The sequence below is a fragment of the Aythya fuligula genome, chromosome 19 (assembly GCF_009819795.1).
Source record: "Aythya fuligula isolate bAytFul2 chromosome 19, bAytFul2.pri, whole genome shotgun sequence".
Classification (NCBI taxonomy): Eukaryota; Metazoa; Chordata; class Aves; order Anseriformes; family Anatidae; genus Aythya; species Aythya fuligula.
Window position 1 is genome coordinate 4,455,491 of NC_045577.1, and position 15,781 is coordinate 4,471,271.

At 42.0% G+C, this 15,781-nt stretch overlaps 1 protein-coding gene across 1 annotated transcript in view; it reads left to right on the forward strand.

The window, feature by feature from the left end:
* Positions 1-15,781, forward strand: part of NUP214 (nucleoporin 214) — a 43,271-nt gene that overhangs the window by 18,903 nt on the left and 8,587 nt on the right. The window contains exons 22-31 of the mRNA XM_032200303.1: positions 80-325; positions 1,007-1,168; positions 2,130-2,238; positions 5,547-5,622; positions 6,305-6,413; positions 7,674-7,776; positions 8,927-9,000; positions 10,788-12,557; positions 14,041-14,111; positions 14,627-14,783. Coding sequence (XP_032056194.1) covers positions 80-325; positions 1,007-1,168; positions 2,130-2,238; positions 5,547-5,622; positions 6,305-6,413; positions 7,674-7,776; positions 8,927-9,000; positions 10,788-12,557; positions 14,041-14,111; positions 14,627-14,783 — 2,877 coding nt within the window. The remainder of the gene's footprint in view (positions 1-79; positions 326-1,006; positions 1,169-2,129; positions 2,239-5,546; positions 5,623-6,304; positions 6,414-7,673; positions 7,777-8,926; positions 9,001-10,787; positions 12,558-14,040; positions 14,112-14,626; positions 14,784-15,781) is intronic.

Consider the following 15,781-nt stretch of genomic DNA (forward strand, 5'->3'; position numbering starts at 1 on the left):
GGGATGTATGTCTGTTAGGCTGGATGGTTCCCTCACTTTAACACACACGCATGATTCTTTTTTTTTTCTGGTATTGCAGCAAATTTGTCCCGATCTGCCTTTTTGTCCACAAGATATTACGAAGAGTTGGATGAAGTCAGTTCAACATCCTCAGTTTCCCAGTCTCTGGAAAATGAGGACCCACAGGTGGCAGACCAGGAAGAAGAGGCTGCTCCAGTCCAAGTCCCTCGCCATGCCCCTGTGGTCCGTACTCCATCTGTCCAGCCTGGTTTGATGGCTCAGTCTCTGCCCTTTGGGAAACAGCACCCCTCCCTGGGTACTTTGTGTGAGTTGTTTTTGCAGTCTCTTGTTCTGTACATGTTCTTATCAGTATCTTGAAGCACTGGTAATGGATACAGTGCTTCAAGTCCTGGATTAATGAGATTGCAGCATGCAGGTTTATGTTCCCAAGTTTCCAGAAGTAGTTAGCAGAGCTTCATTGGCTGTACTTTTCTGACAGCCTGTTACTTTTAGATTGTACTGGCTGTAGGTGGCACTGTCTTCCTTTAGTAATTTGCCTTAAGGGCAAATATTTCTTAAAATAATGCCTCAAAATACAGGAGACTGAAGCACTTCTTCATTTGGTGGGAATGGACTAAGTGAGACCAGAAACAGTAAGAACTGTTTGCATATGCTTCCTTGTCTGAGAGGTTTTTTTTTTTATCTCTGTAGCCAGAGAACATGAACCTCCCTAAACGAAAAATAAGCTGTCAGCAGAATTGACTGTAACAACAAACTGAAAGTCATCTAATGCATTGAAATGACAGCTGCTTCGATTTACTTGCTGAATTCATTGGAATACTGAAACTGTCTGTGCCAGATAGAGTTGATTGTTTAAAAAGCATGTGGGTCAGCCTTGTCAGAAGGAAGCTGTGTACTCACAGGAACTGTAGTTCATCAAAGGCTTTCACATCTTTCTGAGTTGAAGAGATACAATGAGCTGTAATATTTTTGTTTGCATTTATAGTGCCTACGTCTTCAAACAGAATCATACCACAAGGGGCAGACAGCACAATGCTTGCAACAAAGACTGTGAAGCATGGGGCCCCTGCTCCCACCGTCACTGTTCCAGCACCACAAGCAGCTGCTGCAGCAGCTCTGCGGAGGCAGATGGCTAGCCAGGCCCCAGGTAAAAGGATGGCTAATTATCCAAGTGACCTCTGAGCATTTGAACGTGAATTTCATGGGAATTTAGTGCTTGAAAAGGAGAAGACCATCACAGTGCAACACATCTCTGTATGTTGCAGCCTCTGAGCTATCCAGTCTTTTTTGTCTTCCTTCTTCCTGTAAGCTACTAGTACAAAATACCTGAAAAACTCCCACTTCAGGTTTCATTGTACCCCTTCTGATCTGTGCTCTGGCGGAGAAGTCAATGACTTAAGAGATTCTTGCACAGCTGGAGAACCAATTGATCTGCATGCAAGAAACTCTAGACACTGTTGGAAAGCAGAGAAATGACGTTGCTGGCCCATACTAATAACTCTTTTTGTTAGCTATGCAGTTACCAATGTGTACTGTAAAAGAGTTTTAATATTGAAAAGTTGAACTGTTGAGTTAAGCTTTGGGTATATTTGTAAGGTTCTGAGTTGATACGAGAAAGGTTCCCCAATTTAAGCTTTTTTTGTTTGGTTTTAGACATTCCTGGATGCTTCTGCAATATTGTAACATCAGTGCAGAAAAAGAAACATAATTCAGTTACTGGTAGAAGAAATAATTTAGTTTATTTTCCTTGCCCAAGGAGAGCATAAGTGCACAAAATGGACTAATGATGTGAATTCTGGCAGATGCTGGGGTGTAATTAGGTAGGTCATTTCTGTTAACCCATGATATTATGATGTAGGTAAGGGACAGTTAGTAAGTATAATTGGATTTGGACAGCCAACAAGGAAAAATGTACGAGCTCTGTGAGAAGCTGCCCACTTCTTTAGTGTCCTTACTGAAGGCTGAGATGGCCAACAGTTTGGGCCAGATATACCATATACCTTCTAGAAACTTACCTGGGTTTCTTCTGGCATTACTCTGAGACACTGTATTGATAGCAATGCTTAATATGGAGAAGATATTTACCCCCTTTTTTTTTTCCCTTAAAGCTGTAAGCACCTCTTTGACTGAATCAACTCTGAAAAACGTTCCTCAGGTGGTAAATGTGCGAGAACTGAAGACTGGTGCGTTGACTCCAGCCGTCTCTGCAGTAATAGGGTAAGTGGGTTCTCCCCATTTTTCTGGTAGCCTTAGCTAATATTTGCAGTAGAGCGCACACACCAGTGGGGAGCAGCAGTAGTATTTTATGTGTTCTGACTTATCTCTAAATGTATCCACTTTACATTAAGCCTTGAGTTTGTGTAATGAAAGGAAGAAATACATTCTTTCCAGGTCGTTCGAGGATTTGCTAATGTTTGGCATGAACAAACAACAAGACCGATATTAACATCCTTCTCCACTGGTCTATGAAATACATTTTAGTGCATTCCTTCCTGGTGGAATCTAGTGCTTTGATTGCTAACATGCACTTGGGATCTGGTGTCTCTCCAGTCACCTATACTGTTCTGCCTCTTTCTGTGAGGGAGGTGCACCTCTCTGTCACCGTCCTTGGTCTGTGGGCTTAAGCAGTCCAGTTCTTTCTACTTCCTTGTCTGTTACAGAGAAAACCTCTGGGGTTAAGTCTCTCCTTTCTGTTCCCTGACTCTCACGCAGAGAGGAGAACTGCACGCTTGCTTCTTTTGAAACTTGTCTTCAATTTCTTGAAATAAGAATCTTTACCAAAGGGCTAGGTGTCAATAAAGGCTGATCTATTTGGAAAAATATAGAGCTGCAAAGCCGTCATCCTTGTGAGGAAATTATGAATGCTGGCTTCTGGAATTTAACCTTGAATTTAAGATTTTTCATGAGTTAGCTGTAACTCTTGGCTTTCCTGCTCTCTGCCTCCTACAGACAACAGCCAGCTCAGCTCATTCCAGAGATGTCTGTCTTATCAACAGGCTCTGTCATCAGCCACAGCACTAGTCTCTTTCCCTGTCATGGTACTGACCTTGAAACTGTCTTTGCTCCATGTTCCTACCATTGCTTAAGACCAAGATAATACGTGACTTTTTCTGGGCTGGAGTGGCAAGGGCATTACTGAAAAGCCTTGAGCAAACTTGGTGTTACTGCACTTATGTCATGGTGCAAAGGCATTAAAACCAGGATAAATCATCATCTTTATCTGATTAAAGTCCATGTGGAGCTGCAAATGTTTTGTCCACATAATTGGGGGCTATACGTGCAGCTCTCGGGATGACTTCTGTTATTACATTACACACTTGTTTAAAAAACAGAAACATACTCTTCACTGTCAAAGAAGAAAGTGAAATTCTTGTGATGCAGCCTTTCAAAAATGGAGCAGTCTTACACTGGTGGATCTCAACTGATGACCTTGAAAGTTAAGCCAGGGATTCTTCTGCATTTTAATTAGGAAACAGTTTGGGATATGTTTACTATTGTATTTTCTCCTAAAAGTAGTAAACTGGTTGAGGGCATGTGTGTGGATGTAATAATACCTTTTGAAAATTAAATTTTCCAACAGCTCTGCTTGAGAAATTTTGCTAAGAACAGCGTTATGGCAGGAAAGAGTTCTCTGCCTGCTTTAAATGGGTTATCTGTAAAATTGTTTTAAAGAGTCTCCTGTCTCCATCAAATATACAATGAAAAAAGTAAAGAGTGCTGGCTGTGCATAGACAAAGACATGAGTGAGAGATACGTATCTGAGATTGGTGTTCACTTGAACTGTAGATAAAGACCTGTCTTACTTTGAAAAAGCTTTAGACTCACAGTATCGATTGATCTCTCTAATGTGCAGAGCACCAGATAGATATCTTGAAGGCTTTTTACAGTCTTATTTTACAGCTGACCTCATAAAAAGTACTAACTAAAAATTCTACCCAAATGAACCTGTGCCTGGCAGTCAGATTGAGCACTAAAATAAAGAGCATTCACCTAGCAAAGTTAATACACTAGTTTTTGTTACTTCAGACATACTGGCTGTCTTTTGCCACCACAGCACACTCTTCAGGTTGTTGAGCAGTAATGATTTTTCAGTTGTTACCTGTTTTGCAGTGACTTGACTAGGTGTGTTGGTGGTCCCAGTCCAATTATTCATATAAAGTCTTCAAACTGAAATCGAAACCAGCCTTTGTATTGTCAGAGAAGCTGTGGGTCAAGTGATCTTGAGACCTTTCTGGAAAAAAGGTGCCTCCCTGTCATGAATTTCACAGACCTTCTGTGCTTCATTCTTTGTCCAGGGTTTGTATGAACTTGAAATTTAGAGCTGCATCTTCCCAAACTGGGCTCTTTCCAGTGCTAACCTGAAATTTCTGAAATATGTGCTCTTACACTGTTCCCTCTGGGCAAAAGGCAAATCCAGGCCATGCAACACAAAGAGGTTTAGTTGCTGGAAGGAAGGACTTAATAGAAATATGAAGATCTTAAAGACACGAAACTCAGTCTGAGATAAATCATTGTTGCATGCATGTGTCCTCTTCCTTTGGAATACAGTAGGAATCTTCTGTGAGCTAGCCCGTAGCTGACCAAATAGTCGATGCAATCTGGGAGTTCTCGTGCTTTGAGACATAGAACTTTTAATGCCCGGATTCACCTACTGCCTGGGGTTTGTGCCAATTGGCCCTTCCTATAGGATAGAGATCCCTTATTGCATTAGGGAACACCTGGCCTGTGTCAAGATGGAAGGACTCTACTTGGGTAAGAGACCAAGAGAATGCAATCAAGTGTTGAATTTGTTCTGCTTCTGGAGGCTTCTGGCACTAAGCTGGTGAGCCACAGACTTGAGGAGATGTTAAAACTGGATGGCTGTTATAGTGATTAACTGCATTTATGGCCCACAGCATGTGGGATGCTTCACCTTAGAAGCAGCTGTTATGCTGCAGTAATTGTGGGCTCTGCTGTACAGTTTATTTCATGGTCAAAATTCCAAACTTAAGTTGGAGAATGTAGGTTAGTCTTATCACACTTCTTGTCATGACTTCATTAATTCTTATACTACACTTCAAAGACATGAAGCACTATTTTTTTTCTTCTTCCCACAGCTTTCGCACCTTGCTCAGCATTTCTGAGAGTTGAATGTACTTGCGTGCACTTGTCTAGGCTCTGCACTATAAAGGAAGCTTCTTACATTTGTTATCCACTAGGCATAAAATTGTAATCCCCTTACCTGCTGATTTTTTCATCGGATGCTCGTAAAATAGAAAGGCTTGACTCTCTTCAGAGATGAATGTGTGGAGAAGACTTGATCACTTAAGTCTAGAGCTTTAAATGCATTTGCAGTCTTCCTTTGTTAAATGTGGTTGATTCATTTAAGAGGTTTATTCCCTAATCAGATTTGTTCATTTGGAGTTGTGTGTGGAATCTGTAATAACGGTGGTTGTTTGAGACTTCTGGAAGCTGAGCTTTTTGAGAGGCAAGCAAATTACTTTTAGAATAATCATTCATTTAACATTTTAATTTTTCTTTTTAAGATCATCGGTTCCTCACTCTGCAGCCCAGGCAGTCCACCAGGTTTTGGCAACTGTTGCTACAAATCAAGCTAAACAGGTATCTTGGTATAGAGCTCTTTTCCTTTGGATTACTGTACCTGGGCATGTTCAGTAAAGTCTGGGGTGTAATTGTTGGTGAACAGGTAATCTAACAGCCTCTTTTCACAGCTTGCCATACATTCTTGGCAAAGCATTTATTTATCTGTGACCTTGACAGGGTGGGGTCAGGTTTATCTTTGTTATGTCTTGCCTTTTCTCTTTGGAAGAATCTTGCAGTTTTCCAATGGCCATGGCCTTGCATCAGTAAGGGTTGCAGCTAACAAAGGAAACTGTGTTAAATATACCCAAATTTGACCAAAAAGAAGTGCCAGGTAATCAGGGGAGACAGTTTCCCTGTTTTATTTTTATTAATATTTTATTGAAAACATTTCTTAATGGTGGACAAGCTGCTAGGTTTTATTCCCACACATTGGAAAACCATGCCAGCAGTCTGTCTCCTGGAATCAGTGAGCTGTTGCATGTGGGGGCTGACCAGCCTCTGGAAGAGAATTGTTGAAAAAGTTGAGCATTGACCCTGTATTTAACTGTAAAGACATCTGGACCCAAGATGGGAGGTTCTGCCAAGTACTTGCTCTAGTTCATTCTCGAGTCTTGGCCTGACTTTCATCGTATCAGACCAAGATCAGAAGGGCCTTTGTTAATCCTCAGACTGTGTTGACCTGAAGTGTTTTTGTTTTCAGACACCTCTAGCAAGCTCACTGAAGGGACAAACTCTACCTTCCTCTGTGTCTGCACCTTGTCCTATGGCATCTACACCTGGTCCAACGTCATCTGGCAACAAAATCTCGGGTGAGTTCTCCATGGTGGAGATAGAAGTAAGGCCTGAGTGTCTCTTGCCACCTGTCAGGGTGTACAGTCCAGAGAATGAAGACAGGTAAAAAAAGGTCTGCCTCCATTGAGAGGCTGCTATGCTAATATGGAGGAGGAGAATTTGGAAAAACAAAGTACAGAACGGCAGGGAAGAGGTGTTGTGCACAGCCCTGTATTTTTTCTGAGTGCCTGCATGTAGAATTCAGCGATCCTAGAATTCAGATTCCTCTTTCAGAGTGGTCTCAGAATCTGTAACCTTTAACAAGTAACAGTGAAAGTGCATCAAACCAAAGGCTACTGTTTTTTGACAGCAAATGACAAGCATCTGTCTTTCACATTTTATTTTTTAAATGTGAGAAGATCCTGCATTCTTGCAGGAAGGTGATTACTTCCCGAAGTAACAGGAATAGTTTTTTATATGCTGTGCTTGACTTGAGTATTTCTATGCTATAGGTTTCAGCACTGTAGGAATACCTGACCTAAGCTTGCACTTACTTGCCTGAAATAAGTTAAGTTGGGTGCTGACTCTGCTGAGTACTAGGCTGTAGGACCAACTTTAAAACCAATTCAGATTCTGTAGTCTCACACGTTTTGTTTAGAAGCTTACAAAGAAAGAAACGTTCATTTAGTGCAAACAAGGGAAGAGGAAACGTGGGAAAGAAAGGAATTGATTTTTAATATGTATTAGATGATAAAGCTTGCATTGGACATGGTTTTATAAGCCTCTTGCATAAATATCTGAAATTCATCTCTATTGCTTTTCTGACTTTAATCTGTGGATGTAGGTTGCCTTTTAGCCAGGGGTGAGAAGCAGCAAAAATAGCTAAGAGTTGTATTTGACTGTAGCAAACACTTCTTAAATTTTGGTTTATTGAAAACGTCAGCTCTTGAATTTGCTCCATTTCCTTTTTACTTGAAATATGTTTTGATATGTTGATGAGAGATTTTACCAAGGATTTCTTGATTTTATTACTTAATTTTTATTGTCAAGATAGCAAGACCTCTCTTTGTTTTAATCAGATATGTTATTGCCTAACATCTTCAAAATAATTCAGATATTCTGTGCTGTTGTAACACCATCAGAAATGTTTCTGTGCACAAATATGACTTAAAGGGGCAAAGCCCTTTGTTTCAAATTGATAAAATTGCAGACTGTATGGAAATTATTCCTTCCTTTATTATAGTTGGATGATATGCTGCTGTCATCTTTTTTGTAATGTTTCCTCTTGTAACTTCCAGGACAAGGGACAGTAAAAACAGTTACAGCTGTGACTTCTACAGTGACATCAGTACCAGCAACAACTGCACAGCTCAACAAGGCATTCTCATTTTCTTCTGTGGGGTCTGTATGAAGTTTGATATTTCTTTGTAGTTGAGTATGAGGGTGTCAGCTGTTCCAGCAAGTGTTACCTACAAGCTGCATAATAGTGAAAGTTTATGAGAATTTGACATGATATTGTGTCACATTGAACATTTCAATCTGTAACTAATCAAGAAAATGAAGAGCAAATAAGGCGAAACTGGTTTATTTATAGTGGGCTGTTAAACAAATCATAAGCTGTGTGTAGTGGTATTTCTCAGCTATCTGGTAGGTTGTCAGGTGATGATGTGAGATTAGAGCAATATGACTGTGGTGAAAACACTAGCTCATGGTTGAATGCACTGGGTTCACTGCCTGTCTTTGCAAGTCACCACATCTCGTAGAGTCAGAGAGCATACACTGTGTGTCTTGTATCTTGGCGTTAAGGAAGAGGCAAAAGACCTCAGCTGGTTTAAAACTCCATTCTTAATTTAGTGACAAAGAGCAGTAGCAGGAAAATCATCCCAAGCAAGTTGTGCAGGGACGTGTGAGAATGAACTTTGGCTTCACAGTGACAAGACAAGAGGTTGAACCTTGGAGGTTTCTACTTCCAGAGTAGAGTGGAAAGAAATTGGATATGATCATACTAACACTCATCACCTCTGAAGATGGTTTCCAAATAATTTCCGTATTTTTTCTAACCTGGGCATACCTATACAGGTTTCCAGTGTTGGCAAAAGCTTTGAGCTACAGAAGTGCTGGAATTCCCAACTAGGACTGGAAATATGTTCTAAAGTTCAAACTTGCTGAGTTGCTTTTTTTTTTTTTTTTTGAAACAACAAGACAAATTCCATGTTGTGTCTTGAAAAGTAGTCTATTCATGAAGGTGACTAAAGAGTCAGCAGAAATTAAAGAATATGGGAGGATGAGAGGTGGTCAAAAAAAATCTGAATTCTGACTGTCTTCAGCCCTCTAGAAGGTTTGTTGGAGGGGAAGCAAATGGAAGCCTGTCTGCATGCCTGCTTTTCCATCTAGTTGGAAAAACTGTTCTTGCACACATGTGCCTGTGTGTCTGACTTAGTACAAACTTGTACAGGAAATCTGAGGCTCAGCATTGTGTTAATCATAAGGTTGGAAGTTTCAACATGTCAATCTCAAAGTCATTCTTTCCCTTTCTCCTCTTTCCTGCTAGGTCTGGGTTTAATTTTGGTGTTGTCACATCAGCTACTTCATCACCGACACTGCCCAGCCTCACTTCCTCACAAGGTTAGTTTGGAAGAGTGTGCAGACAAAATCTCTTCTCTGCTACGAGAATGCTTACTCTTCCTAATTCATTTGGTTCTTGTTTTATGTTGCACTTTTATTATTAAATTTGCAATAGCTGCAGTAACATTGTGTACATATGTTGGATTATGCCCTGTAATGGACAAGAATCCAGGCCACCTGCCTTTTAATTAAGAGTAAGCAAAATATTTGCTGCCAAGAGCATCCAGGAGGTACTCATTTATGAAAAGGGGTAATATCTGTAGCCATTTCCTCTTCTCTTTAATCTGTAGATTTAAAGTTGCCAAGGTGGTCTGACATAGAAAGCTGTCATGAAGTGGAGTGAACATTTAGTAATGGAAGGGGAATATTAGGGGTAGCTTTTTGTTACTTACAAAATTGAGTTAACAATATGTGGGCTGCCTTTCCATTTCATAGGTTGATCATGTTCACCTGATCTGGAAAAAGGGGCCTGATACATCTGCTTTTGTAATAGTTTAGAAGTTTACTGCCTCTAGTTTCAGCCTTGAAAAAGAGGTTGTGTGCTCAAAAGTCTTCCTCCCACCCTCCCTCCCCTCCAGTGCTGTTGGTTACTCTAATAAAAGATAACACCTCTGGCAACAAATCGTGGCTTGCTTATATCCCTAGATGGTCGGCCACAGCAATGCAACTGATACTCCATTGACCTTAAGCAGAGAGAACTAACATGGCTTAAAATCTGAAGATTGAGTTAACCTGAAAGTTTAAGTAAATAACACAGATTAAAGGAGGATTGGGAGGGGCAGGAAACAGACCTGTAAAGCACAGCATTGGGTGAGGGCAGTTACCTTACTCTACTCCATGGCAGAAGTGCCTTTGCTTTTGTTAGCTGCTGATGGAAGAAGAACAGAAGGAATTTCAGTGCCCCAGAAGGAAATAAATGATGCTTTTTTTCAGTGTTTTTAATAATATAGGGTAAAAGACAAGGGTAGTGCCAGCGCTAAGAACTTTTTGATCACTGAGTTTATCTCTATGCAGATTTCCTGTACCTTGTCCAGATTGATCGATGGTCCAAACACCAATGCAATGTCTTCAAGCCAGAATTTCAGTGGTGCTCAGAAATGAAATGACAATTCATCAAGTAAAGTTGGTTTAGTCTCCCTTAAGCCTTCAGCAGTTTCACACTGTTGGATAGCAGTATATCTTAAAAGTGCTTTGGCAACTACATTTGTGAGTTTTTCTCTAGTATTTCAAAGCTGAAAATGGACTGCATAGAAACAGTGTTCAGTGCTCTATAAATGGTTGAATTCATACAGAAAGATTTGATTCTGACAAAGATTTTTCAAGTACTGAAAGTACTTTTATGACCTAAATTCTCTTCTGAGCCATTGGCTTACGCATAGAATTCTGTGGTGAGTGTCAGGAATTGTTTTGCTGAACCATGTAAGAAAGGGTAGAAATGGTGTTATTGACGAATGGTCTGTAAGTAAATGATCTTTGTTATCTGGCTGTTGAAAAAGGGAAATTGTCTGTACTCGAGAGAAAAGGATGGTTAAGTGGGAAGCTGGGGCATAGAAGTAACAGTGTTTGTCACTGTAACAGTGTCCATAAAGGCTTCAGAAAATGCCACTGTTGTAATACTGAATGCACGTGGAAATGACAGTTAGCTGTTTGCCAGGAGGCATTATGGTTTTTAGGCAAGAGCGTTGTTTTGCAGTCTGTAAAGCACTAAACCTTGCTGCTATTGAAAAAATGATGAATCAGCTTTGCATACCATAACTCAGTTTGTACCTTCTGTCTTTCACTGACAGCCCCTGCTAAGGAGTCCAACCAGCCTGATTCATTTTCGCTTGCTGGGGGTTCCAAATTTGGAGCAGTCCCTGAAAGCTCCTTTGCTTTTGGGTCCCTCAAGCCAGCAAGTGCTTCAGGAGCCGTGGCAGCAAGTAGCCCTTCAGCAGATGGCACTCAGTCAACCAAACCTGCTGCAACAATGTCTTCTGCTCCCTCCACAGCCTCTGGCAAGTTGGATCTCTCCCCATCTAAGTCAGGGGATCACTTGTTTCAGAGCAATCTATCTGGGGAGACTCTTGGGAGCTTCTCAGGACTACGTGTTGGCCAGGCAGATGATAACATCAAGACCACCACGAAAGCACAATCTGTCAGTGTTGCAGGAACGCAGTCAACTAAAGCATCCACAGTACCTTCTGGATTTACCTTCAGTGCCCCCCTGTCGTTAGGAAAGGCTGGAGAAGCCACTTCTTTGTCAGTCACATCAGCAGGCACAGCAACCACGGCCGTCAGCACGAGTGCTACAGGCAGCCTCTTCGGCAACATCCAGATAACCAGCACAGGGTCTTCTGGGGTATTTAACCTTGGAGGCTCCGGTGGAAACAAACCCACCTTTTCGTTTGGTCTTCAGCAAGCAAACAACATGAGCACATCCACCTCTACCCCTTCCACTCTCTCTGCTTCAACGTCCCTCTCATTTGGAAACTTCCTGAGTTCATCACAAACTGCTGCCCCTGCGGCAGCTTCTAGTAAGGGTGGAGGGGATGCCAAATTACTGCCTGCTTCAGAAAAAACATCTGAAAATGAAGCTGTAGCAGCTGGGTCTTCACCTCCAAGTACACAGTTGCCACAGCCACAGGTACAGCTTTCAGAGTCCATCAAAGAGCCCACTTTACCCCAGGCAGCAGGCGGGGACACCAGCACTGTGGACTCCAGTACCACATCAGTAGCACCTCCACCTGATGCCGTTGCTACTCCAGCTGCTCCCACAAGTGATTTGAAGGCCCTGGTGCCATCTGCTGCCTCTGCGTCCATCCCACCAGATCAGAACATCCCGGCAACAACCGCTGCGACAAACGTTGCCTCTCCTGCAGAACCCACGAGCACGTTGGCTGCTGCTGCTGATGTCGCTACGTGTGTTCAGAGTCCAGCTGTTGGAGCCTCTGTGTTTGTCCCTACATCTGCAGGCTCCTCAGTGTTCGCTCAGCCTCCAAATTCCAGCTCCTCTGGCTCTGCATTTAGCCAGCCTACCGGTGACACAACTGCCACTCCTTCCACGCCATCAGTTTTTGGACAGCTACCAGCAGGTACCACAGCATCATCTCCCTTCGGGCAGCTCACCACCAGTACCTTGTCCACTGCCACCGCCACCACGCAGGCTGCCAGCACGGGGTTTGGTACTTCTGCTTTTGGCACCACCACTACCGGGGGCTTTGGGCAGCCGGCCTTTGGGCAAGCACCAACTTTCGGGCAACCAGCAAGCAGTTCTTCAAGTGGTTTCACCTTTAGCCAGTCTGGATTTGGGACAATGCCTGCCTTTGGTCAGCCGGCGGCTTCCACTGCAGCCTCGAGCAGTGGCAGTGTGTTTGGAGCACCGGCTAGCACCAACAGTGCGAGCTCCTTTTCCTTCGGACAGCCATCCCCCAGCACCGGGGGTGGGTTGTTTGGACAAACCAGCCCTCCGGTGTTTGGGCAGAGCAGCACCTTTGGGCAAGGGGGCTCTGTCTTTGGTAACACCGCCGCCGTTACCACTACTACATCATCTGCTGGGTTCAGCTTCTGCCAAGCTTCAGGTAAGAGCAAACCGCAGGGAGATGCAGCATTCCAGCAGTGCTGTCTGACTGAAGTAAGAAAGCAGTATATCACTGGGAAAAGTAGGACTCCTCTTTTTTTTTTTTTTTTTTTTTTAATGCCTTTTTCCCCTATAGCACTTGATGTATTTTTTTCAATTAGTAAGAACAGGAGCTGCAGCACACGTGAGGAGGAAGCTAATGTTGGAGACCAAAGAAGCTTTTGCTCTGCTTTGATATTCATCAGGAGGCCACTGAATGTAGCCTTTTCAATCTTGTCTTTCTCTTATACTTCCAAGTCTGTCTAGACTTAATTTTGAATTACATATTGTGCTGTATATCGGCATAAGAATTGGGTTTTATTCAACATAGCGTACGAGTTCTCAAACTAGTGTGTTGTAAATGGCTACACTGAAGTCCCGAGGCAGTTCCGAGGCCGTAATCAAGGGATTGAATGGAGGTGCAGTGCTGCTTTCAGGGGGCTGCAGAGTCCACGCAACAGTGGATGTATAGCCAGGTATGTTATTGTATCAGGATCTGGGATGGCAAAAATGTGTTAAGCCTTCAAAATGATGGGATAATGAGGAACTACAGTGTTAAATCTGCTTTTGCATTCGGAAGCACCTCAAATATAGCAGTAACGTAACCATCCGCTACCCGTCTGCACGGTTAAATAGAATACTGGCAGAGGTCAAACCTTCTTTGTCAGTCCTTTTGTTCTCCCCATTGCTGCAATATATTGTCGTGTTTTTCCAAAGCTTTGTCTCTAAAATCTTTAGAGACCTTCAAGGGAAAAGTGAAAAGTACATAGTAATAATAGGGAACGTGTATTTTCAAGGAAGAAAAACTAATTAGGCTCATTTAATTAAAAGTGATGGCACTGCAGGCAAACTGCTTGTTCATTTTAACTACAGTAACAGAGAATAGTTAAATAGGGGGAAGTGAACTCTGCTTGAGAAAGGTGTTCCTAATTATAGCAACTGCAAGTTTTATTACAAAATGCACATTTAAGTGAACTGGGAAATGGAATGGGGAGTTCTTTTTTTAATCAAAACATTTCATTATCTATAAAAGAAATCTTTAGGTAGCAAAACTCAGATCCCTCTCTACACAGGGGAAATCAAAATGCTACAGTGCTTGTTCATGACTTGCAACATTATTACAGCAATGTTAACAGAAATCCATTTCTTTTATGTTGGTAACAATAATCCCACAAGTGAAAAGGCCTTTTATTTTCTGTTTGTTTTTAAATTGGAGAGAAAAGGACAATGACTTCCAAACAAACTTTCAATGGAATCCATTACTTGTTGGCATATACTTCAAATTTGGCCAGCCTAGGTACATTTGGTAGCATCATTTGGTTCCATGTGTTTTGGCATGGGATACCCGTGGTGTTGCCCTGTTCTGGACTAGTGTCACCTTCCTGAATTGTCTCATATCCTAGTAATAGTTCTGGTAACTTATTCTCCTTTTCTTTTCTTGGCAGGCTTTGGTTCAAGCAACACAGGTTCTGTGTTTGGGCAAGCAGCTAATACTGGAGGCACTGTCTTTGGCCAGGCAAGTATTTATTGTGTTTGCAGAAACAAGGGACTGTTACAGAGTGGACTTGTCTGGGGTATCCTACCTGCTTCTAATAATAAAAATAAATAAATAAATAAATCAAATATGACATAGTCAGTAAAGATTGTCTCCATCTGTATTGAAGATACTTGCTAATACAGGAGGCACCAAAGCAGCACCAGCATAAATGTTTTCCAAGGGGTATGGAGAGAAGAGCATCTTACAGGGAAGTTAAGGTAGGGGTAGAGTATAAACCTTTATTCCCTGCTAAATGGGAAGTGGAGTGCTCTTGGACAGTGTGGAGGATTTTTTCAAAGGCATATTTTCCTATATAAATAAGATTTGAGAGTAACTTAAGTCAGATTTGAAGGCACTGTGTGTTTGAAGAGTCCGCATGCTGGTTCATCAGCCCCTGCGTATGCTCAGGGGAATAGGCCAAACAGGAGAATCACCCCAGGGACATGTGCTGCTTTGACTTCTCTTAAAATCCCCTTTCTGTCCTTGTGTTCTAGCAGCCATCTTCTTCCAGTGGAGGCCTGTTTGGAGCTGGAAATGGTGGGAGAAGTGGGGGTTTCTTCAGTGGTTTGGGAGGAAAGCCAAGTCAGGATGCAGCCAATAAGAATCCTTTCAGTTCCTCCAGTGGAGGATTTGGATCTGCAGCTTCCCAGAGTAAGTGAAGAAAACAAGAATACAAAATGTGCCCTGATTCCCATCTGCTTTGCGATCCCATCTGTTTTTCTGCTGTTCTTTGTCTTTTACTAAATTCTATGTTAACGTGAAAGGCTTGTAGGGCTAGCAGAGGCATACAGTATGCATGATGTGTTCTTCTGTAGTTCTCCTTCTAGGTTCATGGAAAGCAAGTAGGGCAGCAGTTGCAACAAACAAGCAAATGCAAGGAGTGTGAAGAATATTTATGTTCCTTAGGGAATTCTGTGGCCAAGTGCTTCTTTAAAATCAAATGCTCTAAATTCCTGTAATTGAATTTCTGTTTCCAACTTTGTCGCAAGTTAGAAAGCTTTCTTTATTTCTCAGCTGCCTTAACAGTGTAAAAATCATTGAATCCCATGCTCAAGTGAAGCCAAGTCAATGTATATGGTGGATGGGCAGTTTCTTCAGCTTTGTCCTTAAAATGTTTGTCTGTTTGCAGCGCATATAACAACATTTTATGAAAACTTGCTTTAATACGTGGAAAGCTCTTCAGTAATTTTTCTTGTTTAGGAGATGCGAATTTTTTTCAGTCACATGTTTGTAGTAAAGAAAAATAAATCCATTCAGCAATTGTTTTGGGGGGTGTCTGCTTTGACTAGAAAGCAGAACTGTAGAGTTCATTTTACCATTTTTTATCCAGATTTGGTAGATGGGGTGGGTTTCTCACAGGCAAACTGTATGAGCATCATGAAAACGGGGTAGAGGAGAGAAATTGTATTAGTCCTCTTTGTGAGGAGAAGCTCAGCACTTGCCCTTTCTTTTGCTCCAATTGCCAGCTAAAAGGCAGCAGTCCATATGGGTGTTTTAGCTAAATCAATCTGCATGTGAGGTGCCAAACCAGCTCTCCCACGTGTTGCGTATTGCCCAGCCAACCAAGCTAGCAAAAGGAGGCATGGAAAGTGGTTAAGTATCCAGTAAGGTTACCATCAAGTTCCTTTGCACAAGGGACTTTAAAGGGC